This window comes from Rhipicephalus microplus, unplaced genomic scaffold (assembly GCF_043290135.1).
Source record: "Rhipicephalus microplus isolate Deutch F79 unplaced genomic scaffold, USDA_Rmic scaffold_121, whole genome shotgun sequence".
Classification (NCBI taxonomy): Eukaryota; Metazoa; Arthropoda; class Arachnida; order Ixodida; family Ixodidae; genus Rhipicephalus; species Rhipicephalus microplus.
Window position 1 is genome coordinate 524,000 of NW_027464693.1, and position 25,164 is coordinate 549,163.

Sequence of the window (25,164 nt, forward strand, 5' to 3'; positions counted from 1 at the left end):
GGCAATGAAAGCCCCATAGATTAGAGTTTCCACGACCGGCTGTATGATGATGCGCTTTACTGCTAGAGTGGCAAAAGAGCATGTGTCAATCAGGGGCACAAATTTTTATATGCCCGTTTCGCTTCATTAATTATACTGCTAAAAATTCCTGTGCCACAAGTCTTCTGCCTATAACTTTGTTATTTGGAAAGAAGGCATCGGGCGTCATGGTGTGATCCAGTTTTCTGATGCAACAAACCTCTTTCCAAATAAAGCAATGCTCAGTGATTATTTGTAATCAAGTACTCAATTACACTAATTACAACTTCAGCACAAAAAATATGTGTAATCATTTCAGTACATGGTCTTATTCAATTACGACCTTTCTGTTATGCCTATCACACCACTCCTTCATACAGAGAACTTGGTTTGAAATCTATGCTTGCTCTTTGTAAATCATGAAAAGGAAGTTATGGGAAAAAAAAAAACAACCAAGGAACACTGGTCAGAGACCAGATGCCTGAGAAGTCAAATATCACAAGACAAACCTGAGATCACAATTTTTAGGTGTCAGACGTAAAGAAAAGTTGAAACTTTAAACGCAGTTTTCTCAATACTGCTTTTTTTTTTAACAATATGCTCATCTCCTCCATGAAGTTCAATGAAGAAATAATTTGTCTCTCATAAAGTGTTTGTGGTATCGCCTCAAAATTTTTATGGAAGGATTGTGAGGTCATTTTTAGTGTCTGTGCCAATTTTCATCAATACCCTTTCACCCTTTTTTAGTAAACCAAGACCTTTATTCCAATTGCACAAACCTCACCTTACTCATGAGGATGAGTAGGAGAAAAAAAAAAGGAGTGAAGAGTGCTTTGTTTGGCAAGATTGAGTTGTTTTTTCACAAGGTATGCACCTATGTCTGACAAACTAGCTAGAATTCTGGACAAGCCTCATGCTCAAAGTAGCGCTGCAAAAGTTCAGCAGCCTCTCTAGCTGATCGGTCTGGTGGCACCACTGAACTGGCAGTACTGTCATCACATTCATCGCTGGAAGATTGATCCTCATCTTGCACTTCGGCAATCATTTACTTGACAGTCTCTTCAACATTTTCATCCATTGATTCGTAGTCCTGCAGAGTGAAAGGGGCAGAGGGTACGACCTGACTGAATACTGTCTTAATGTCGGCATTAGCAGGGCTTTCTTCTTCATCAGCTACTGCTTTCTTGCGCTTGAAAGCCAGCATGGTGAAAGCATCTATGTATTGTTGTTGCCTTCACTTGCTCCCAGGCACAAGCCAAAATGTGGACGGCTGCCAATAAATCTAAGCTGTAGCATTTCTCGCTGCCTGCTCTCAGCAGCATATGATGGAGTAATTTTCTGTGGCAATGAACTTTAATGTTCTGAATAATCCCTTGATCTGTTGGCTGGATCAATGCCATTGAATTGGCTGGCAAGAACTCCAGAGTAATGGCTTGGTGTACTTGAACCTGACCGTGGGCTGAGCAATTGTCCACGATGAAGACAACCTTTTTGCCTTGCCTCGTAAATCTAGCGTTTTCCTCCCGAAGCCAGTTTTCCAATATGGCCATGGTCATCCACGCTTTTCCGTTCCCATGTTACATAACGGGAAGGTGTCGAACCAACATCACCTAGACTATTCACAAGGCCCTTTCATACCCCTCTCTCCAGACGGCATACGTCACGCTAGTTGTCCGATGTTATGACCGGCACAGCAAGGAGGTGGCTTGCAAGGGACGCTCATCGGCGTAACGGTCAAACGCTGTCCGCGTCCTGCAGGAACGCGGGAGGCGTCTGTGTGCGCCGCAGGAAATGCACATCAGCATCGCTGGGACACACAGTCGGTGTCTAGCGCGTGCACGGACGGCTATAAAAGGAGCGTGTCGGGAGTGCGCTGTGCTCTCTCTCTGGACTTCGCTGGCCCGCTCGTCTCGAGTGCGCTCTGGGCCCTTGTGATGGAATGGCGCGTCTGAACGCTCTCGGTGCAATGTGCTTCTCTTGCAAATATGTAAATTAAACGCATCTTCTACTTGTTCGTGAGACGCGTCGCAAAAGTCGTCCTTCGCCGGATCCTGGGTGGCAGCCTCAACGTCTCCCCGGACATATCACCGACTGTCCAGTGGCCGAGGACGTGTCGCTCAGGTTGTGGTGTTGGTCACCCCGCGCACTTTTTTACCCCGAACGGCGGACAAGCCACGACAGGTTTGCCTTTCATCGCTACCTGCTTCGCTGCTTAGACTGCGTTAGGCTTGGTGCTGCATCGCACTGCTCCGAGTCTTCGTCCGTTCCCACGTGTCCTATTTTATTGATGTTGTATTTGTGAGTATGTGATTACACATCGATCAGTGCGTAATGGGACGTTGTTGTGTTCCCGGGTGCCGCGGCAATTATGACAGTGCTCCCAAAGTGCGTGTTTTCGCATTCCCCAAGGATGAAGCTCGGAAGAAGTCTTGGATAAAAGCCATTCCGCGAAAGGATTTCACACCAAGCATACACTCCAAGGTGAGAAACTGCTGAAGTTTGTTGTCTTACCGGCTCTATCGCATTACTGGCGTTCTGGCTCTGTTACTGTTGAACCGAGCGACTATCGTGAGTGGTGATGGTAGTTTTGTCGCGCTTCAGGTAGGGCAGTGCGGTAAAATAGAAAAGAAATACTCAGGCTCGTGTCAAAGTTCCTATTAGCCCGTTTCGTATGAAAGTAATGAAGTCACTGTTATGCTTGGCGCAGGTCTGTGAACTCCACTTCCTCGAGGCTGACTTCATCACAAAGATGTCACATTTCAACGCAGCTTTGGGACCAACATTGACAGTCGACAGCGAGAGGGTGCGCCTAGTGTCAGATGCTATACCCTCGGTGTTTCCGAACTGTCCGTCCTACCTGAGCACGAATCGCAATCGCCGAGAATCTCCTGTCTCGAAACGAGCTCGAATGGAAGACGAGGTCTTGAGCAAAGCGATTAAGAACTCTATATGCGCAAAAAAAAGCGAAGAGGAGAGAAATGCTGTGTCCTCTTTCGAACACTTAAGAGGCAAGCTTTCTGCTGTATGCAGTAATGATTTCTGGACCATCAAGGCAAACGATCGTTGGTGATGTTTCTCCGCATCGAAGATAATCCTTCACCACACGTGAGGTTTTCCGTCACTGTGCTTGCTGATCTCTCACTTGCAGTCTCAGAAGGTATGATAGAGCTGGTTTCATTACCTTGCGGAGGCGCAGTTCCAGACGCAGTGCGCGACATCATGACGTTACCGCACTGCTCCAGCAGCTGGAAAACCACATGACTGAGACGCCTGAAGTTGCAAGTCCGTCGAAAACAGCGTCAGTGTTGCAGCATATCGGCTTCTTATTGAATGAACTGTCCAAAGACAGTGACACGACCGAAGAACACAGTGCTTTGTTTCGTTTGCTAAATGAGCAAATAGCTCTCGCACTCGCTGCCCCCATTCGTCGCTACAGTGCTGAAACATTAGTGTTTTCTAGCATTCTGCACTCCATATCTCCGCACGCCTATAACTTTGCCAGATCAGCGTCGAAATTGACTTTACCCCATCCTTCAACCCTGCGCCGCGTTTGTTCCAAGTATGGAGGCGATCCACTGAAGGAGCAAAACATTCGAGAAAGAGTGAAGTGCATGCAGCCGAACGAAAAGACCGTGACGCTAATGGTTGATGAAATTCATATCAAGCCATACTTCGATTATAGAGGGGGCAGCATAGTTGGATCTGCAGCCAATTCTCAAGAGGCAGCGACAACCGCTCATGTTTTCATGCTTCAGTCGCTCTTGTCATCAAACAAAGATGTGCTTCACATTTTTCCTGTTGCTAAAATGACCGCCGAAATTCTACATGAGTTCTGCAAGAAAGTAATTTTAGAAGTGGAATCTATGGGCCTCAGCGTCATTGCTGTAATTACCGACAACAATTCCCACAACCGGAAAATGATGTCGCTTTTCTCAGAGAAGCATGAAGTAAGCATTGTATATCCTCATCCAGCTGACAACAATCAGCCTCTATTTTATGTCGTAGACCCTGTGCACATACTGAAATGTATTAGAGACAACTGGATGAATAAAAAAAACGAAGGAATATGCTTTTAGTTTCCTGAAGTGAACCTGTCAGGAATATTGCCCGACGGGCTGCCCAGAATGAAACCAGCATCATTTGAAGTCGTACGGCAGCTGTATGCACTGGAGCAGACATCGCTTCTCAAGCTTGGCTACAAGCTGAATTCCAAGGCAATCAATCCAACACCTATGGAGAGACAAAATGTAAAGTTGGTGTTAAATGTCATTAATCCGTTTGTATCAAACGCACTTGAGACGCGTGGCGATGCCCTTAAAGCAACATGTGCCAGTTCAACAGCTCTCTTCATAAACATCATATCGACGTGGTGGAAAATCGTCAACGTGAAGACCCCTTCGAAAGGTCGCCGACTGAACGACACCCTTCAAAATCCAGTGAATTCTACGGTAGATCAACAGCTGGTTTTCCTTAGTGGCATGGTAGACTGGCTAGATGCTTGGAGCAGCGTCAACATGAGCCGTGGCTGCTTGACAAGGGAAACACATTCTGCGTTGAGACTCACTTGCTACTCCCTTGTTGAGCTGTCGCGGTACTGTTTAGAAGAACTGAAGTTCAAGTATGTCTTGCTGGGAAAATTTCAAACTGACACTCTTGAAGATCGCTTCGGTCGCTACCGTCAGCTTGCTGGTGCACAATATCATGTTTCCGTGAGGCAGCTTCTGGAGTCTGAAAAGAAAATTCGTCTGCAAAAGCTGCTGATGCTTCAGCAGCCAGACATCAGCAGCAAAAGTGACACAGAAGTATCGCAACATAACTTCTCTGTTCACATCTCAAATGATGAAATTTCCAACCCAAAGCATGACATGGAGGTCGTTGCTTATATCGCTGGATATTGTGCTCATTCAGCTCTGAAGAAGCTGTCATGCTCATTTTACAGCAGCGTGCTCGTCCTGGAGAACAGGAACATAGATGTGGAAGGTAACACAATGATTGACAACTTGTCAAGAGGAAGCTTAAAGTTTCCGCAGCCATGTACTGTGCACATGGTGCTGGTGACAACGCTTGTTGTCGAAAAGCTCACCAAGGGAGAAAATGCAAAGGCGTTCCTCGCGTCGAACAACCAACGTGGCATTGTAAGCTCCATTACCACATCACTGCTAGGAGATGTTGAGCTAGAGACTTGTGAAAATGGCCATACCTCTGAGACTATTGTGCGGCATGTAGTGCGTGTTGCAACAAATGTCGCTCTGAACAACTTTTGTAGACTTCGAAATGACACCATCCAAAGCACCGCACAAAAAAAAAAGGCAGCTGACAGAAAAATCAAAACATTGAACAAGAAATGAGGTAGGATGGTTTTAGCCTTTCGTCCTAATAAAACCACTTCTACAAATGCATTTCTGACTATTACAGATTGATCACTAAAGTGTAAAGGCAGGCGTAAACAAATGCAGACCGCCTAGGAACAAAAAAAGAACAAAAAAAAGAAACACCGGCTTTCAATAAGTGCCCACAGCAGATATAACGAGAACGAGTGCCGACGACGGCCGGGGTGCAGGTGGGCAACTAGCGTGACGTCACGCTCTCCCTGGAGGGGCCTTGTCAATATTCTAGGTGGTGTTGGTCGAACGCCATTGAAACAACGTGGGTGCCTTGATTTTCCTATTACCAACGGCTTCAATTTCTCATCTCCTGCCATGTTTGCACCCACCAGCACAATGATGCGATTTTTACTGCCTTTTCCTTCACTACAGGCTTCGCCTTTGAAGGTGAGCGTCTTTGATGGAAGCGCTTTATAAAAAAGACCCATCTCGTTGACGATGAAGACGTCTCGTGGATCAAAGCTCACCGAAATTTCCTTAAACTGCCCCTGTTGCCAGTTGGTGCAAATGTCCCTGTTGACTGCACCACTCTCACCCGAGATTGCTTTGAAAACTAGGCCATGGCGTGTTTTGAAGCGGCTGAGCCATGGCGATCTCTCGAGCTTTCTGCTCAAGAATTGCCTCGCTTATGGGCAAATTAGAAGTCCGTGCACGCTTGAACGACAGAAAAAGAACTTTTCTAGATGTTTATAAGGCGTCGTTCGCATTCGTTTAGATGTAAAGGTACCGTCCTTAACAGTGCCTTCAATCTTTTTCTGTTTTTCCAGATCCGCGACAGCGTCGATTTTGGGATGTATTTTTTTGCCACCTCCATCTTGGGCAGGCCGCTTCGATCGAGCTCTTGAAGAATTTGTAGCTTTTTATCAAGCGGGTGTGTATGGTGCGGCCACTTCCTTTCGATCAGACTGAATTAACACAGTGATCCACCGCAACTTGCCGACTTTGCTCCTACAGCCACAAGCGAGAATGGATACTGGATTGGCTTGTCTCGATCTCAAGGTGTTGCCATGGTTGTGAGACTACCTGTGGCATGAGGGAGTCTATGCTGTGTTTAGAGTTTGTGCCGTTTAACCGTAGGTGACCAATAAGCACTGTTTCGATTAACCGATGAATTTTACTGTGCAACACATAGAAATCCAGCCATATGAGCCCGTTTAGTTCCGTTAATGAGGCATTTTCGTTTAAGCGAGTTTGGTTTATTGGCAGTCCAATGTACTTTTTTTGCATGATGAGGAACTGAGTCGCTAGCTCATAGGCCCACGCTATCAGTGTTGTTTTGAGAAGCGTCCTGCTCTTAGCGTGGAGGGACCTGAAACTGTTGAACTTTAAGCGCTGCCTTTTGCATGCGTCCCTGTTGATTCATCATTGCCATGCTGTGAAGTCGCTGTCTCTAAGCACAATAAATTTGCCGAACTTTACGCGGTCGTGTCGGGCATTTCAGATGCAATTGAACTTTTGGCCCCCGTCGCTTCAGAGAAGTCAGCAGTAGAGCCAGCCATTTTCACAGAGCTTTTCTTGTTTTCTTGTTTTTTGCTGCACCGTCAGGCACTTTCGGTATTTCTCAAAATTGTCCGCCACCTATTATGTCGCCCTGGTTTACGCGGAGCCTTGAAATGCGACACATGCTCCATACAATTCTGATACACCAACTTGCTATTCGAGACGAAACATCACTCGCCCTTTTCAAAGCGCAGCCAAAGACAAGGCCGCTGATGCATATATGTCGCGTCGAGGTATACGTGCACTGAATTACAAAGCGCGAATCAGCTAAACAAATAAAATACACAGGCAGGGTTCACAATCACAGGGCAACGTGTTACTAAATCACGAAATCCCATGCCCACAAACCTTTGAGAAAGATGTTCTTTGGCATGCAAATAGCTGCCGTCCCATTCAGTAGCGCCATCTCAACTCGCGTGACGGGGACTCGCTCGCTAAATTCCATGCCGACCGGTTGTGCCCTCGCGATCTCCGACGTCAGCATAGCTCTGGCCTGGGCTGGCCCTACGTCAGCTCCTGACACCGACCTTCGACAACAGTGCAGCTCTGACCTACCAAACTTGCCCTACGCCATCTCCCGACGCCGACAAGAGCTCTCGCAAGTGGCGCCCTGTCCTCGGACTCCTGTGACCGTGTTTCCATCTTTCCTATCTCTCCTATCCCCTCGATTTGTCCTCGCTCACTGGCCTAGCGCATCTTTTTATCTCTCTATACCCTTAATCCTATTCTTTTAATCTTTCCTCACCCCCATTCCTTGTGAGCTACTGTTGAGGTGTCGCTCTCTGAAGCTGACAGTTACGGGGCTCACTTTTCTCTTCCTTTCTCTCTAAGAACCACTTGGTAGTCGCGTGATGGAAACTACTCGTAGCTGAAGGTCATCGGCGTACGCAATCTGCCCCCACCCTCTCCTTGTGCGGAGCAGCGAGTGTCAGCACCTAACATATTCTTACACCATGATCATGGCCTGTATCATACAGCTAAGAACACAAGCCCTGGTGGTGCCTTAGTGTGTTGAACACAAGCCCTGGTGTGTTGAAGTCACCAAGCTGTCCAAATGGAAGGGTGCTATTACCAGCTCCAGACTCAAAGAGTTATGGGCAGTCCAACGGGCCCCCGATGCAACAGACTTGGAATTTTTGTTCTGACGTGGCAGCGGCCTGCATCCATCCACCCAGTAATGGACAGGTGGCAAGATCAGACCAATTTCTGTAGCACCAACCCATTCAGGGTGATAGTTTTTGTAAAGGCCACATGTAACATACCAACAGACTGCATATACCACAGCTCACCTAAACAGCTTTGCCATTGAAACAGGCAAAGGACAATCATTTATTTATTCTTGCAGGCAACAACTTTTTATCAACTCCATCACAACTGACTGTGTAATATTTATGCGTCACATGCAACGGTGATGCCGCACCATTTGAAATGACTTTTTAAAATTCTCTTATGCATTATATCTATAATAAAATATTTACTTAAACAAATGAGATTAATATAACACTTACATGTCTGTGTAGAGGACTCCTTCAATTGACGGGGCTGAAGGCCTCCTAGAAAAATACAGACAAAATGAAAAAATTACACCAAGTCTATTCATTCAAATATATCTAGCATATTTCACTGTGCACAGGACTTTTCTCAACATTTTCCCTGTTGCGTGTTAAGTGCTCAAACAGTCATGCACTTCTGCAAGACCAGTAGGTCTATGTTTCACTCGAGAGTAAAATAAACTGAGATAAAGGGAAATTGTAGAAAGATATACAATCTTGTTATAAGAACGAAGCGGCTGTGGTCTCTATTGCCAGCTACTTGCTGTTTTAAGTGGTGTGTCGACCATGGAGATGGCCTCAATGCATTTCTTGTGCCCACCAAAATGGTACAATTCCTACTAAAAGGGCATGAGATCACCTATTATTATTATTATTATTATTATTATTATTATTATTATTATTATTATTATTATTATTATAACTTCATTGCAGAGAAACGAGTTTTATGTAACTGTCTTTGGCATGTGTCCGGAAAGCAAAATTTGTTACTGTTGACACTTGACACACAAAATTTTCAGAGAATATTCAGCTTTGTATACTGATTTCAAACACGTAATTGCATTTTTTTTACACCAGTCCAAGAAAAAAGTTACAACAATTCTTATTTTATGAATTCGGGATGCGACTTGCTTAAAAAGTATTGCATTCGAATAGCTCACGTTCAGCAGGCATGTTCCTGAATGTTCAAACAGTGCAAATATGAAATTTACTGCTTGTTTCTGAATTTGAGCCAAAGTTATTAAGTCTTCTTTTCGCAGTCTCTTAGCTGTGAATTTTTGTTGCTGATTTCTAGAAGATTTCATAATGTTCCGTCCTAAAATACTTTATCATCATTTTTTTCCCACTTGCTGATCCTATAGCATTCAAGGAAGAAAAAAAGACAATGAATGAGTATTGGCGACAAAGTGTTCATTCCAGAATTTAAACCTTGTAAAAATCTTTATTTGAGAAAAACGCATATAACTAAAACTTGCGAAAATAAATATGCCGCCACAAAACTTATAATTAGGATCTTCAGAAAGTCCCAGGAGAGTAATCTGAACCAAGCTCATGCTCGTGCTTCTTCATTGTGGCTGCCTAGAATGCCACTGAAGAACTTTCACTTCGCGCTAGATGCACAACGGTAGTAATCTTTTTGCCAGTCCGCTGGCTGCTTTGGCTTGTTGGCTCTTACTGCAGTTCACGCAAAATAAGTGAACTAGACTCCTTGTTTCCCAGATAGAAATGCATACAAGCTAGCATCTGCCACGGCAGTCTCAACAGCACATTCTTGTATAACAGAGTGCAATGCCTCATTTTTTTGCATTCTGTGTTTTTTCTCTCGCACATCTTCGCATGAGCTTCTTGTCAGACAAGCTCTCATACACAAGGTCCAGCGCATGGCTGACAGCCTCTGGCGAGTTGTACTTGCTTTTTGGCATGGGCCCATTCTTTTCCATGGCCGCATTGTGCATGCACCATGACTCGGGGCCCTGTGGACAATAGCTGTGGTTAGGCTGCTCGCTAGTGGACGTCACATGGTAATATATAGCCCACACAGCCTTGTGCATCTTGTCCACATTCCCAGAATGGGATTTGAGAGCACAGTCATAGTAACTTGTCAATCATGTTATAAGGTCACCCGTAAGATAACCCTTGCCACTCATGCGCTCGCCGGCGTCTCTTTTGTGCTTCTGCACAAAATTTCCAACTGTAGTCCCCATTTTCTTCTGCACACGGTTCGCACAATCTTGTTTCTGAACATTAATGAAGCCATACACTTTGCCTTCGTTGACAGCAAGCACTCTATGACCGGCTGTCACCATCACAAAGCAAGGTTAGACTATGAAGCGAAAGTGAGTGCTGAAATAAAATTGTTGCTGCCTCTACGTCCATTTGGCCAGCTTTGCATGAGGTGTCTTTCTGACATGAATACTTATATTTCCGCTCGGCATACTCTGGGCTGTCGGGTTTTGGGCCACGTTCGCAGCAGAGGGAAAAATTAGACAGCACTACATAGTCAAGCACATATCTTGAAAAAACTTCTGCTACAGAGGCCACTCCAATGTGTGAGGTGTGTCCTCTTGTGTGCCAGCTTTCATAAAAAGAGTGCAATATTTTCAGGGTTGCCGAAATTAAGGTCCTTGTAGACACTCATCACTGTTGCGGCACAACTAGTCATATGAGTCGGCACAAGCTCTCGTTGCTACTGGCTGGAGCTTTGTTTTTAGGAACTGCTGGTAATCTTCATGCGTAGACCTACCAGCTGTACCAACTGCGGGGAAGTGGGTTCTAACAGAGATCGTATGAAGACCTACCAGCATGAAGTATGAAGACCTTGGTGTGAAACGGCCATAGCGGTAAAGATGTCGTTCAGTGTCATCAACTCAATTCCTGTGCTCTGCACAGCAGGTGCCAGGCGAACGTTGATCTCAAACAGGTTGCAATTATTGTTACAGCCAACACGTCGTGAACTCAATTTTGAACCAACTTCCCCGCAGTTTCTCACGAACTCCATTTTGAACGAACTTCCTGGCAGTTTCTGCAGCGAAGCTATAGCTTCACGGCGACACCGTACTCACTTGAGTCACATTCAATAGTCAGCTGTCCCCGGCACACTCGACAAGAAGAACATTTCTGAAATAAGCTGTTTACCAAGTCCAGGTCAACAGTTGTTTACGTCGTGCCGACGAACTTTCGATGCCGCGCTCACTCAGAGAACACTCAATTCGCGATCAGCTGCCGAGACCGAGGAAAGTTTTGCTGCTTTCTGTTGTGCACAACACTTAATGATATTCAGGTTAGGTTAGGTTAATTTGGTTTTTATTGCGCAAAAGCAGCTAAAGCTATGCTGCGCCAGACACAAGACTTTCAGGAATGGACACAGAAAAGATGATATTTTAAAGCTTATTTACCAGGTTACATTCTTTCAGATACATTCTTTCAGAAAGTGGCATAGATGTGTTCAGGCGACGACCTTATTCTTAAAACATATGATAAGGTTAGTATTGCTCTTCGATCACATAGAGGGGGCTCATTGCATTCTACGTATTGACTTTGCACAGGTGATGTTCTGTAAGCACCACTTGACAGACGGAGACCGAGGTTGTGTATAGAGTCAAGACGGCGGATGTATGAGTTTCGTGCCGAGTCGTAGACTACGCATCCGTAGTCTATTGATTGATTGATTTGTGGGGTTTAACGTCCCCAAACCACTATATGATTATGAGAGACGCCGTAGTGGAGGGCTCCGGAAATTTCGACCACCTGGGGTTCTTTAACGTGCACCCAAATTTGAGCACACGGGCCTACAACATTTCCGCCTCCATCGGAAATGCAGCCGCCGCAGCCGGGATTTGAACCCGCGACCTGCGGGTCAGCAGCCGAGTACCTTAGCCACTAGACCACCGCGGCGGGGCGCATCCGTAGTCTAAAATGCTGTGTACAAGAGATCGATAAATGCGTATAAGGCAGAGTCGATCGAAACCTCAGTGTTTATGGGAGAGTACTTTGAGCACGTTGAGTGCTCCGTTTGCCTTAGTTTTCAGTGCGTTTATGTGTGGCAGAAAGTTTAGTTTTCGGTCGAATGTGATTCCTAGAAATTTGTGTTCTTGTTTTACCGGCATGTTGATGTTGTATAGCTTGAGTGCAGGTTCAGGGAACAATCCTCTTTTTTGCGTAAAGAGAACAGCCATGCTTTTTTGGGCTGAAAAGCGGAAACCATTTTGGTCGGCCCATTTCATAAGACGATTTATTGCAATTTGGAGTTGCCTTTCGCAGGATGATAGGCTGGAGGCTCGGCATGCGATTTGGAGATCGTCAACATAGATGGAGTGCATGACTGTACGGGGTATAGCCCTGTTGATGGAGTTCATTTTCACTATAAACAGGGTGGTGCTCAAAATGCAGCCCTGTGGTACACCATTTTCTTGGACAAATATTCGTGATAGTACCGTACCCAAACGTACTTGAAAAGTTCTATTCGATAAAAAATCGTGTAAGCAGTTCAGCATTCTTCCGCGAATCCTTAAGTTAGCTAGATCTCTGAGAATTCCATATCTCCAAGTTGTGTCATATGCTTTCTCCAAGTCTAAGAAGACCAAGAGACATAACTGTTTGTGTAGAAATGCTTGTCCTATTTCTTGTTCCAGCCAAACAATGTGATCAGTGGTGGAACAGCCCTTTTTGTATCCGCACTGGTGTGCATCTATTAGGTGCTCCGATTCCAGAGTGAAAGTAAGTCTAATATTTACGATTCTTTCGCAAGTTTTTGCAAGGCAACTTGTTAATGCAACGGGCCTGTAGCTACTTGGGGTTGTTGGGGGTTTACCAAGTTTTAGGAATGGTATGACTATGGCTTTTTTTCCAATCTTCAGGCATTATGCCAGAGTCCCATATTTTGTTGAAGAATTGGAGAAGTGCCTTCGCGAATGCTTGGGATAGGTGTGCCAACATTGCGTAGTGTATCTGGTCAGACCCTGTTGCTGTTTTTTTACCGGCAGAAAGTACCCTGTTTAATTCGTGCAGCGTAAGCAGAAGGTTATAACTTTCATTTGAGGTACTGCTAGTAGGCAATCTTTGTCTTTCTGCATTTTCTTTGTATTTCAGGAATGTATTGGTGTAATTTGCTGAGCATGATACCTTATAAAAGTGTTCTCCTAATAGGTTGGCCTGGTCTTCTAGTGTTGATTGTGGGTCTGGACTTGTGAGCAGTGGTATTGTGTAGGAGGAGTACTCTCCTTTGAACTTCCTCACCTAGTCCCAGATGTGTTTAGAAGTGACTGAACTGTTAATTGATGATATGTATTTTTGCCATGAATCCTTTTCTGCCTGTCTTCGAATAAATTGGGCTCTGGCTTTTGCATGTTTGAAGTTGATGAGGTTGGTGTAGGTGGGGTATCTTCGTAGAATTCCCCAGGCCTTATTTTGTTGTTTTTTGGCATCAGTACACTCGTTTGTCCACCAAGGGTTGAGTTTCTTGCGTACCATGCCGGATCTCTCAACTAACTAATCATCCTCTTCAAGTCCCACGCCCACGTGCACGCACCGTTACTTTTTCAACATCATTTTTTCCTCGCACAGCAGTTGCCTGGAATGGCCTTTCAGGCGACATTCCTGCCATTACTTGTACTTCTACCTTCACAACCAGTATCAATAATCATCTTTCACTTTACGACAAACGATTGTTTTCTGCTCAATTTTTATGTACCCACCCCTTAAGTAATGCCCCGCAAGGGGTCCTTAAGGAAATAAAATGAAATGAAATGAGATGATTGCGGTATTGCTTTTTCTTCTGCTAAGATTAAAACTTTGACGAACTCTTCGTTTAGTTCCGCAACAGAAAGCTCCGATGAGAAAACTTCATCGAGCTTCGCGTTTTCTGTGAAAACTGGCCAGTTCGCGAGCTGTAATTTCCACCGGCGTGGCCTGCTTGTTAAAGTTGGGTAGGATAGTATGAGTTTTATGATGCCGAGTTGATGATCACTACCATAAGACGTGTTGACCACGTCCCATTTAAAATCATTAAAAATACACGATGAACACATGGCGAGATCTAGGCAACTAAAAGTGCGTGAGGTTGGTGTAAAGTAGGTAAAAGCCCAGGAATTCAGAAGGCAGATGTCATTTGATAAAATGAAATCTTCCACGGCTTGCCCTCTTGCGTAAGTTTTGTCGCTACCCCAAAGGGTTGAATGAGCACTGAAATCCCCAACCAAGATAAATGGTTTTGGCAACTGTTCCACTAGATTTTCTAGGTTTTTGATGGTGAAAAGGGTGTGAGGTGGTATATACATAGAGCAGATGTTGATGGTTTTGTATGATAGGATGGTGACGGCTACGGCCTCGAAAGATGTGTTTATTTGGACATCTCGCGTAGGAGTGCTGCCCTGCACGACTATGGCTACTCCTCCTGAAAGACGGTTGCAATGTTCGCGGTTCTTTCGGGCAACTTTGAAGCCTTTTAGGAAATGGCCGTGTTTTGCACCAAGATTTGTCTCTTGGAGGCAAAAGGCTACTGGTGAGAATTTCTTAACGATGTCCTTTATGCCACCTAAGTTATGAATTAAGCCTCTACAGTTCCAATGTACGATAAAAGCCATGGCGAAATAAAGGTAAGTAAATATACTTCTGGGGATTGATCGGTAGAAAAGATGATAGGTGACAATGCTAAGAAATAGAAATAGAGAGAAATACGATAACAATTACGGTTATCGCTTACTTATTGTGGTTACTGGGACTTTGTCCTTGTCCTGTTTGGTAGGCTCACTTATTGTGGTTACTGGGACTTTGTCCTTGTCCTGTTTGGTACGCTCGAGAGAGCGCTTGTCTTTCGGTGTCGATGACACCGGAGTTTTGTGGTCGATCTCCATTGCCTTGTCTGAGGCGCTGGCAGACCGAGAGTGAGGCGCTGAGAAACTGATCTCAGGCCTTGGCACTCTATTGAGTTTAGGGCCCAGGGAGACCGGAGTCTGCGGGCCCTTTGATGTGCATGGAGCAGCTGGCGCTGCTTCTTTTACGGGGGCGGTTTGAGTCACCACAGGACCACTGGGTGTGGTAGCGGTCGACTCCCGAGGCCTTTGTGATGCTGCCCCCGACTGAGTCACATCGGCGTAACTTCTGTGGAAAAGGTGTGATAGCAGTGTTCGCGCTTCGCTGAATGATATTTTTTCTTTGACGGTCAGAGCGATCACTTCTTTTTCTTTTTTCCAACATGGGCATGACCGGGAATACGCTGGGTGTTCCCAGTCACAGTTAACACAGTGGGGTGAGGATGAGCAGTTTTCTGATTTGTGGTCGTTTGCGCTGCATTTTGCGCATGTTTCTTTGCCTCTGAAAGAGTGCGAGGCGTGTCCGAATCTTTGACATTTGAAACAGCGTCTGGGGTTGGGAATGTAGGGTCTCACGTTTATTTTTAAGTACCCAGCCTTAAGAGAGGTGGGCATTTCACTTGTTCCAAAGGTTAGTATAACATGTTTGGTGGGCACTTCCTGATTATTGCGACGGATTACAATTCTTTGGACATTGATGACGTTTTGGTCTTGGAAACCTTTGAGGAGCTCTTCGTCACTAAGGCCTAAGAAGTCTTCCTCAGAGATTACTCCCCTGCTGGTGTTTAGAGAGCGATGGACCAAAACGGTGACAGCTGTTTCTCCAATGCTGGTTAGTTGGGATAGCTTAGGCACTTGGTCATTTTCGGTTAGCTGCAAAACGAGGTCACCGCTTGACATTTTGGATGCTTTGTATGTGGGTCCTATTTTTTCTTTTAGGCACTTGGCCACCAAAAATAGGGATAATTTTCTTAGAGGTGTGCTGTCACTGTGGATAATGTGGTACTTCGCGAAAGTAACTTTAGTTTCTGTCGAGACGTGATAACTTGCTTCGGTGCGGCCTCTCTTACGAGACCGATCAAGGTCGGCGGATGCTTGTAAAGCCATACAAGTATGAATGTGTTCGGTAACAGCGGCGACCACCCACCACGGAGCCCAACAAGGGGACGCGGTAGGACTTGTTGAAACAAGCCCTCCCGACGCCAGCCGTACGCTGTCACTATAACCCAATGTAATTATCCAAGGTGGGATACCTACACAAGGTTTGATTGATATGTGGGGTTTAACGTACCAAAACAACTATATGATTATGAGAGACGCCGTAATGGAGGGCTCCGGAAATTTAGACCACCTGGGTACCTACACAAGGTTAAGCCTTGCCGCCATGAATATCGGAAGTCAACAGAAGTGAGGAGAGGACAGGAAAGATAAAAGTGCGAGAAAAAGACAAAGATGTACGAGGAGAGAGACAGGAAAAGGCGACTGCCGATTTCCCCTGGATGGGTCAGCCCAGGGGTGCCGTCTACGTGAAGCCGGGGCCAAAGGGGTGTGTTGCCTCTGCCGGGGGGCCTTAAGGGGGGACGCGGGGATCAAATCGCGAAATTCTCGCAAAAAACGAATTTTGGATAAGGACAGATTTGGATTCTGCATCACCATTTCTATCATATCTAAAATTATTTCCGCCGAAAACGATCTCAAAGTAAGCTTAAAAAATGTTTTTCTGACCGCGGATCGCAAAAAGCTGGCTGAAATCTGCGCGAAAATGGCCCATTTTCGAGCGCGATACTTCCGCGCCTTCGCCGCCGCTCGCGGAAAGCTTGGTGTCACTGGAAAGCTTGCTTCACTGCCGTACTTCTCCCAGTGAAACCACGACTCTACGAGCTAAGATAAACGCACAAACAGAAAAAATGCGAAGGCATCCGCGACGCCTTAGACGCGCACCCATTGGTCGCTCCTGTCACGTGGTACTGAGCGCGCTCTGTGAGTGGCTGCTGGGACGCGCTTGCTTGCGCTGGTCGTCTGCTCCGCGCACGCACGTCTGCTACGCACACGCTGGCGCACTATAGTTTGCGAATCCCCTGCCGATACGCCGATACGGTCGCCGATACGCCAACTCTTCTCTAGCGCGAGGCTTAGCGCCCGCAATGGATCGTCGCGTGGACCGGAAGCGCAGGACGAAGTACCGGACGAAGTACGCTTACGGGACGCGTAAACGCAAGCCTCCTGTTGGGAAAACGAAGCAGTCAGCAGCGATTGAATCAGACGAACCGAGTACCGCGTCGCCACCAAGCTACGTGTCGTCGGAAGCCGACACCTGCTCGCTGCCGATGCTCGGCAGTGAGGCCTATGACGCGGGGCCGTCAACTAGCCGCGACGTTGCGGTGCGGCCCGAACGCGAAAGAAGTTTCGTTTTCGCTGTGGCGGGTGACGATGCGGTGCCGGCTGTTCAAAGTGACGGTGAATCGACGCCTGGCAGTGACACTGAAGACCCGGGGCCATCAACTAGCCGTGGCATCACGGTGCGGTGTGAACGCGAGAAAAGTTTCGTTTTCGCGGCGGCGGACGACGACGTGGTGCCAGCTGTCCAGGATGTCGGCGATCGTTTGCCTCAGCGGAAGCGCACTGTTCAAATACACCTGGAACCTCGTTTCGTGTCCTCGGAAGGCGCCGAGAAGCAAGCCAGCAGTGTCCGCGATGCACTTCGCGAGGTGTCGGCAACGGAGCGGAAGTTCGGGTTCGCGCAGCAAACGGAGCAAACATCGGCAACAAAAGAGGATGAGTTCACCCTAATTCAGGTTTCTGCCATGAATTCCCTAATAGGACCTGCACTCTGCCCAAAATGTTGTAAGAAGACTTTGTCAGTGCAGCATGGGACAAAATTGGGCCTGGCAGTAAAACTGGTACTTTTGTGTGCTTCCTGTGGCCCTATTCATTCACCTTGGTCATCCAGTAGAAAATCCGAAGGAAGGGCTTTTGAAGTCAACCTAAGAGCCATGCAAGCAATCAAGTCCATTGGAAAAGGGCCCAATGCCCTGAATGACTTCTGGGCTACAATGAATGTCTCTCATCGGGGCATTCATCAAAAAACCTATCAGGAACACCTAAAAAAAACATTCAAACCAGGAGCAGAGGAAGCTGCACAAAACATCTTTGCAGATGCTGTGCTTGCGGTAAAAGACGTGTACAGTAAGATGCAGCCATCAAGCCCAAACAACATCACAGTTGTGTATGACGGCACGTGGCTTACAAGAGGCCACAGCTCACAGATTGGGGTAGGATGTATTATTGAGTTTTACACGGGGCTTGTGCTGGATTGCACAGTCCTTTTCAACTTCTGTCTTGGGTGTTGTCAACAACCAGCAGAGAGCGACCCCAACTTCGTCACTTGGGCTGAGAAACATCAATGTCAGAAGAATACTGATGTTGGCTCCGGACAGATGGAAGTGGAGGCTGCTCTGACACTTTTCAGGCGCTCTGTCAGCAGGTATGGCCTCCGCTACACCAACATTATATGTGATGGTGACAGCCGAACCTATCTTGCTCTGTGCAAAGATGAGGTGTACGGCTTCATACCACTGACCAAAGAAGACTGCGTGAACCATGTGCAGAAGAGAATGGGCACCACTCTCCGCACACTGGTGACAAGAGCTAAGAAAGGGGAGCCATTGGGTGGGAGAGGTGGACTGACGCAGGAGTTGATTAAAAAACTGACCAGCTACTACGGGTTAGCCTTGCGAAAACACACAAGTGTCCCTGACATGCAAAGGGCCGTGATGGCCACTTTTTATCACGTCACGTCCACCGACGACGAGCCTCACCATGAGCTCTGCCCACCTGGCCCTGATAGCTGGTGCAAACATCGTTCAGCACAGGCCAAAATGGAGCCAGCACCACCTCACAGGTATAACCTGTCGAAACGTGTAGCGGAGGCTCTGCTGCCTGTATACCAACGTCTCTCTGACCCGCAACTGTTGGAGCGATGCAAAGGCAACAAAACTCAGAATGCGGCGAAAAGCTTGCATTCAGTTATTTGGTCACTGACTTCAAAGGACCAACACGCTTCATTGTTCGCAGTGGAGACAACAGTACATGAAGCAGTTGCACGCTACAATTTTGGGAATTTGCGAGCCTACACTGAAATGTGCAAGTCCATGGGCATCAAACCTGCTAGCCTCGCCCTTCAAAGAGCTCAAGAAAAAGACCAGCAAAGGAAACGAAAAGCACGCAGTGCAGAAAAAATGAAAGAGAAAGGATGTAAGAAGACCCTCGCAAGCAAAGACACAAAGTATTACAGTCCTGGGGCATTTTGATGGACCTTTACTGACTGTTCAACTTTAACGCCAGTTTTCTCAGAAATGTGTTTTGACCCGACTGTCCAGCTTGCCACGATGCTTGCATGACTATGGCTTGACGGATTTTCATGTGGTTTTTTGCATTGTGTTCCTCAGTGAATTTTCTATGTCGTGACGTTTTCATATTTGTTAATTACTACCTCAGTATTTTTACTCCTAAGCTAATTTCACATTATGATAACGACCACATTTACAAGCATGTATACAATGTTCTCTGTAAAATAAAAACAGAGTCATAAAAAAATTTGCAGAATGTCACGACATCAACCATCCCTATGGCTAAAATATAAGAGCAACTATAGGCTTCTACCATGTTTTTTTGTCACACCAGGCTTTGGGCAAGTTTGGTAGTACACTGATGGATAAAAAACTTTATAATGCCAGAACTACTGGAGATAGCTGAATGAAACTTTGTCATTTATCATTTAGCGCAGTTTCCAGTAAGCATGCCAAATTTCATTGCTCTACGACAAAAACTAAAGAATTTCACTTTCGATCCCCACCTCCCCCCTTAAAGGTCCAATCACCCAGCGTCGGCTCAACCCCCAGGATCCCCTTTTCCCCGGACACGGCAAAGCCACGCACGGCTAGGCGTGGGAGGGAGCCGAACCCCCCCCCCCCCCCCGTTACTACACACCAAACACTTACTTGCGCAGGCGCCCCCGCGGGCAACGATATTCAGTCAGCTGTGGTAATAAAATATAGCATCTATCCTTACACGGTCCGCTCGATCACGCATACCTGCAGTAAGGGAGGCAGCGGTTGCAATCGCCGTCACGCTTTCTGCGGCTGCGAGGTCTTCCGCAGCAACAGCGTTGTCCGAAGTCAGAGTCACAAGGGGCGACATTGTTTCCTGGCTGATCATTGAAGTATTATAGTTGAGCCCGCTTATAACGAAACTAAGCATGACGCGGCATCCGTTTGTTGTATCCCTAAGTTTGTAGTAAATGAAACACAGCTTTTAAAAAACGTTGCGAGTGAAAACACAAACGTTTTTTGGCTGAAAAAGTTCGTGATGCACGTGTTTCGAAGAGCAGAAGTGATAAGGACGGTCTCGAATTCATTCACAATGGCAGTGTGCTCGTTCACTGAGGTCCGTGCCATAAGCTGCACGAGGCCCTGGCTCCAAAGTTGCGTGTTCTCACAATCCGATTCCTCCAAATCCCTCTCTCCACGTACTTCATTCACGATGCCCCAATCCATGCACGGTTCCGCAGTGTCGGCATCATCATCGGCCGTAATTAAACAATCGCAACAGATGTCCAACCCGCTCTCCCAGGTCGGAGTCGACGACGCACTGCCACAAATCGCCACAAATCGCGGGTGGAGACGGGCAAAGGGGTTGTGTTCAAGAGAAAAGAGGAGAGCAGACTTGTGAGAGAAGGGCAAGAAGTTGCGATAAAGAGAGAGGAGGATGCGGCGGGAGGGTGACCTTGAAAATCAAAACACACGAGAAGGAGGCAGGTTGGGTAGCTTGCTTGAAAGAGAAGGAGGCAGGTTGGGTAGCTTGCTTGAAAGGTCCACGAAACTCGCACGTAGAAAAACTTGGAAAAAGTGCCTGCGCGTGCAGAAGTTAAAATAAAGCATGGCCGCCTGGATTGTGGTGCTCAGCAGTGTTCGAAGAATCGGCGGTCGTGCGTGGCCTCAAGAACTTCAATATTTCGCGATTTGCTCCGCACAAATTAACAGCAGTTTTCGCGCTTCCACACGCGAACGGAAGGCATGGTGAGTCGAGTGCGAAGTGAGGGAGAACAAGTCCTGAACACGAAACGAATTGCAAATTCGCTGTAACCGATCAGCGTCACTGATCTTGTTCCTAGTGGTACTTCAAACACTTTGTGGATGAAACCTTATCGAATTTTCTATGCACCCACAACGTGGCCTTAAGGGAACAGGTGCAGTAGTGTGTGTGCCTTTTGTACCGATGAACCGGCTTTCAACCACGGAGCCGTTACGATATTCACATATTCTGACGCCCATTGGCAATGGACGCTTGTATGATGCATTATTACTGCAATATTTCATGTTGCATTGTGAAGCATGTATACAGGATGCGTGTGTTTCTGAAGTACAAAAGCTACTTTCACTGCATTTCCAAGCAGAGGAAGTTCTTTTCAATGTTTTAACAAGCTAAGGTATAGCCGTGTGGCAGAACATCCGCTTGCCACGCAAACGACTCGGGTTCAATCCCCAGTTTAGCCCAAACAACCCTGGTTCGGTCTCCACTCTGCTCCAAAACTTTTTATCTTCATTTTTTTATTTGCATTGTTGTGGATTTTTCGGTCAGGCATAAGATTTTTCGCTCACAACCAATGACGCCGACACATATGCCAGAATTTCTGCAAAACAAGCTCTTTAACGCTGTCACGTTAAAATGTGTTCTGTCAAGTAGGAGCTTTGCTTACCAAGAGATAAGCAGTGAAACACGATTCCCAGTACAAAACCAATATTATTAGAGGCAGTTGTTCTATTTCAGCAGTATTACAATTTGAAGAATTTCATTTAATGAGAGTCTACTGTATATCTCCATGCGTAGAAAACATTTTTCATCTCTCAGCTCACCCATTGGCTGTTTGCTCCCTCTTTATTTTCTTGTGATGTTCCTTTCTGTTCTGTCACACAACACACACAAAATAGCACCCGAACTAGCTAGACCAACTTGGTTTTGAAAGAGCACGACTTGTGAAAAAAAAATGCACACCTCTGGTGTCCGTTGCAGCAAGTTCCCTGCAAGATAGCGTGGGAGAGAGCTCCTCTTGCAGGGTTGCACGACTGGCCTCGTCCAGCTCAGAAACGGCTTGATGGGGAGGTGTCCTACGGAGGAACCTCGAGCACCCTGAAGGTCCCGCCTGTTCGCCTATGTGGCTTGGCCTGCGGCCGAGGTAACCCTGCGGCACGGGTGCACCTTCGTAGCCCAGGCTGCAGCTGGGGGAACTGCCACCAGTGGTTGACAGTGAGGGACCTAAGAAACCGTTGGTGTCTGCATGCAAAGGGTGGAATGAAGCGTTTGATGTATGCAGTCTTATCAATGCGGCCACTGCAATTTTACATACATGAAGTATAAAAACAAGCTGCTCAATAAGTTGCCCTTTTGTAGTGTTGTGTGGTTTTCGTGTTGTATCTCGATATTGACATAACGGTGGCGACCAGTGAACCACGCAAACATGAGTGCTGGGCAGCCACCCAAATTAAAAGGTGCGGATGGTATCTGGCCAACGTATCGTGTTCGCCTGGAGGTTTACTTTGAAAGGCATAACATCACAGATACTGTCGAGCCCACATATAACGGCCCCACTTAAAACAAACTTTTGCTTAAAACAAACAATATCCGCGTGACCATAAAAATATACATTGGTTCAATGGCACAAAATCGCACTTACAACGAACGTCTCCCAGCGCCACTGATCGGTTGCAGCGAACGGAGTCAGCGGTGTGCCGACTTCCCAAGAAAGCAATTTCGACCAACGATCAGGCATCGGCGACGTGCCCATACATTCTTATTGTGAAACGCCGATTCTGCCTCCGCGCCCCTCTAGTTGCTGCTCTCCCCAACCGCGTTTTGTTACGCACCCCTCCGTCCTTTGTCCCCCCACTACTTTGAGCACCCTGCATCGCCGGACGAGGCCTGTGTTTTCACACTGCCACCAATCTTGGGAAGACCAGTCCGCCACGTACCCCATTTTTGATGGCTGGTACTGTCGTTGACATTGCCGGCCTGGAGTGACCAGACCATTTGCCGAAATTGTCGGCTACTGACTGTATCCGATAGTCTGCGTCTAGTGCACGTGCGTACGCTACCCCACAGATTCTGACAATTTGCTATCCGTTCCGTGTTTAGGATTTGTCCTCGCTCCCTTCACACTCGACTCAGCATTCCCTTCGCACGCGAGCGGAAGCGCAAAAATGGCTGTCCATTTGTGCGAAATGAATCGAAAAATATCGAAGATCGTGAGGCTACGCAAACCCGCCGGCGCAACAAGACGATTTTTTTTATCACAGCCGCCGATTCTTCGAACGCCACCGTGCGCACCGAATGTGCCGGCCATGCTTTGATGGCTGCGCACACTGGCACTCTTTTAAAGTTTCTCTACAGGCGAGTTTCGCGGACCTTTCAAGCGAACTACCCAACCTGCCTCCTTCCCGTGTCTTGGTTTTCAAGGTCGCCCGCCCACCGCATCCTCCTCTCTCTTTATCGCACGGAGGAAGGAATTTTCATTCCCCCGTGCTTAATCGCAACTCCTTGCCCTTCTCTCGCAAGTCTGCTCTCCTCTCTTGATCACAACCCCTTCACCTGTCTCCACTGCTCTGCGACGCCCGCCACGCTGGCTCGAATTAGTTTCGTTTTCCAAATGGAAACGCGCCCAGAGCTGTTCTACGCGTGTGGTCATGATGGCCGGCGGGAGGACTAGCACACTTTTTCGTGCTGCTCAACAAAACGTCCAAAGTATGACCGCTAAGCTAGAGCGTAATCTGCGTGTTAGGTGCCGCGTTGCGAAGCGCTTGCTCATAGCTGTTGACCACCTGGCAGCCAACTTGCCGCTTCAGGCGTCCCGGTATTCAGCTGTGGAGATGGTGAATATTTAGTGCGACTACATGTGCGCGTAACTATTTTCGCGAAGCCGACTTCGTCGATTGTCAGGCCCGATGCCAAGCCTGAAGCTTCCGAACAGGAGCACTACAGCGGCGATTTGTGGCAGCGCGTCGTCGACTCCGACCTGGGAGAGCTGATGGGACATGTGTTACAATTATTTGATTACGGCCGATGATGATGCTGACACTGCGGAACCGTGCTCGAATTGGGGCATTGTGAATGAAGTACGTGGCGAGAGCGATTTGGAGGAATCGGATTGCGAGAACGACGAAGCTTTGGAGCCAGTGCCTCATGCAGCTTATGCCACGGGCCTCGGCGAACGAGCAGCCTGCCGTTTTAAATGAACTCGATGATTTGATTGATTGATTGATTTGTGGGGTTTAACGTCCCAAAACCACTATATGATTATGAGAGACGCCGTAGTGGAGGGCTCCGGAAATTTCGACCACCTGGGGTTCTTTAACGTGCGCCCAAATCTGAGCACACGGGCCTACAACATTTCCGCCTCCATCGGAAATGCAGCCGCCGCAGCTAAATGAACTCGAGACCGCCCTTGTCATTTCTGCTCTTCGAAACACGTGCATCATGGACTTTTTGTGGCAAAAAAAGTTTGTTTTTCACTCGCAACTTTTTTAAAAGCCGTGTTTCATTTACTACGAACTTCGGGATACAGCGAACCGATGCCGCGTCACGCTCAGGTTCGTTATAAGCCGGCTCGACTATATAACATAGAAATGGGCACTCCTAATATCATCACTCACAGACAGCATAGTGAGAGTGGTGCAGGGCTGTTGTCACCTGAAAAAAGTCAACGAGCTCAGCTACAATGAAGTCGTCGGACATTTTGGAGAACATTACACCCTTCCAGTCAACGAGACTACTGCAAGCTATGCATTCCTCATGCAAGCACAAAAAGCCGGTGAGACTATTCAGCATTTCATTGCTGAAATTAGACGGCTGGCGGAGAAGTGCGATTTCCGGGCATGGTTGGAGCGAATGCTGAGAGACTGAATTTTGTGTGGCGTGCACGATGAAGATGTTAGGTGACACTTATTTGATGCAATGAAAGCTCAAGCTAGAACAGGCAGAATGCTTTGCCATTTCGGTACAGGAAACTGCTGAGGATGCTCGACTGATGCATTTTACGGAGCAAGGTGCGGTAAATTTTGCACACCAACGGAACTGGACTGGTTGATTTCGGCCAAAGCCGGATACGCGTTGCCGATGTGGACGGTGTGGCAGCAAAAATTATGTCGACGATGAATGCAAACATCTGCATGCGGTGTGCCACAGGTGTACCAAACGAGGCCCCCTGAGTCGAATGTGTCATTCAGCAACATCTAATCACCGACAGCAGAGGCCACATGCGAATGCACATTGGAAAGGGCTGTACGCAACGACAGCTGAAGACTGCATGTCCTCGGTCGATACCGAGGCCTTGTATGCCATAGGGGTCGT

At 47.0% G+C, this 25,164-nt stretch overlaps 1 protein-coding gene and 1 long non-coding RNA gene across 2 annotated transcripts in view; one reads left to right on the forward strand and one right to left on the reverse strand.

Annotated features, from left to right (window-relative positions):
* LOC142790713 (uncharacterized) overlaps window positions 1-24,549 on the reverse strand; it is a 110,925-nt gene extending 86,376 nt beyond the window's left edge. Inside the window, exons 1-3 of the mRNA XM_075885332.1 lie at window positions 24,468-24,549; window positions 21,817-22,095; window positions 8,411-8,455 (exon numbers count right to left, since the gene is read on the reverse strand). Of these exons, the coding sequence (XP_075741447.1) occupies window positions 8,411-8,455; window positions 21,817-22,095; window positions 24,468-24,549 (406 nt within the window). The remainder of the gene's footprint in view (window positions 1-8,410; window positions 8,456-21,816; window positions 22,096-24,467) is intronic.
* Window positions 5,376-6,828, forward strand: LOC142790708 (uncharacterized). Its single transcript, XR_012889720.1, has 2 exons — window positions 5,376-5,789; window positions 6,170-6,828. It is a non-coding gene; the product is annotated as an uncharacterized LOC142790708 (long non-coding RNA).
* Window positions 24,550-25,164: the final 615 nt, after the last annotated feature.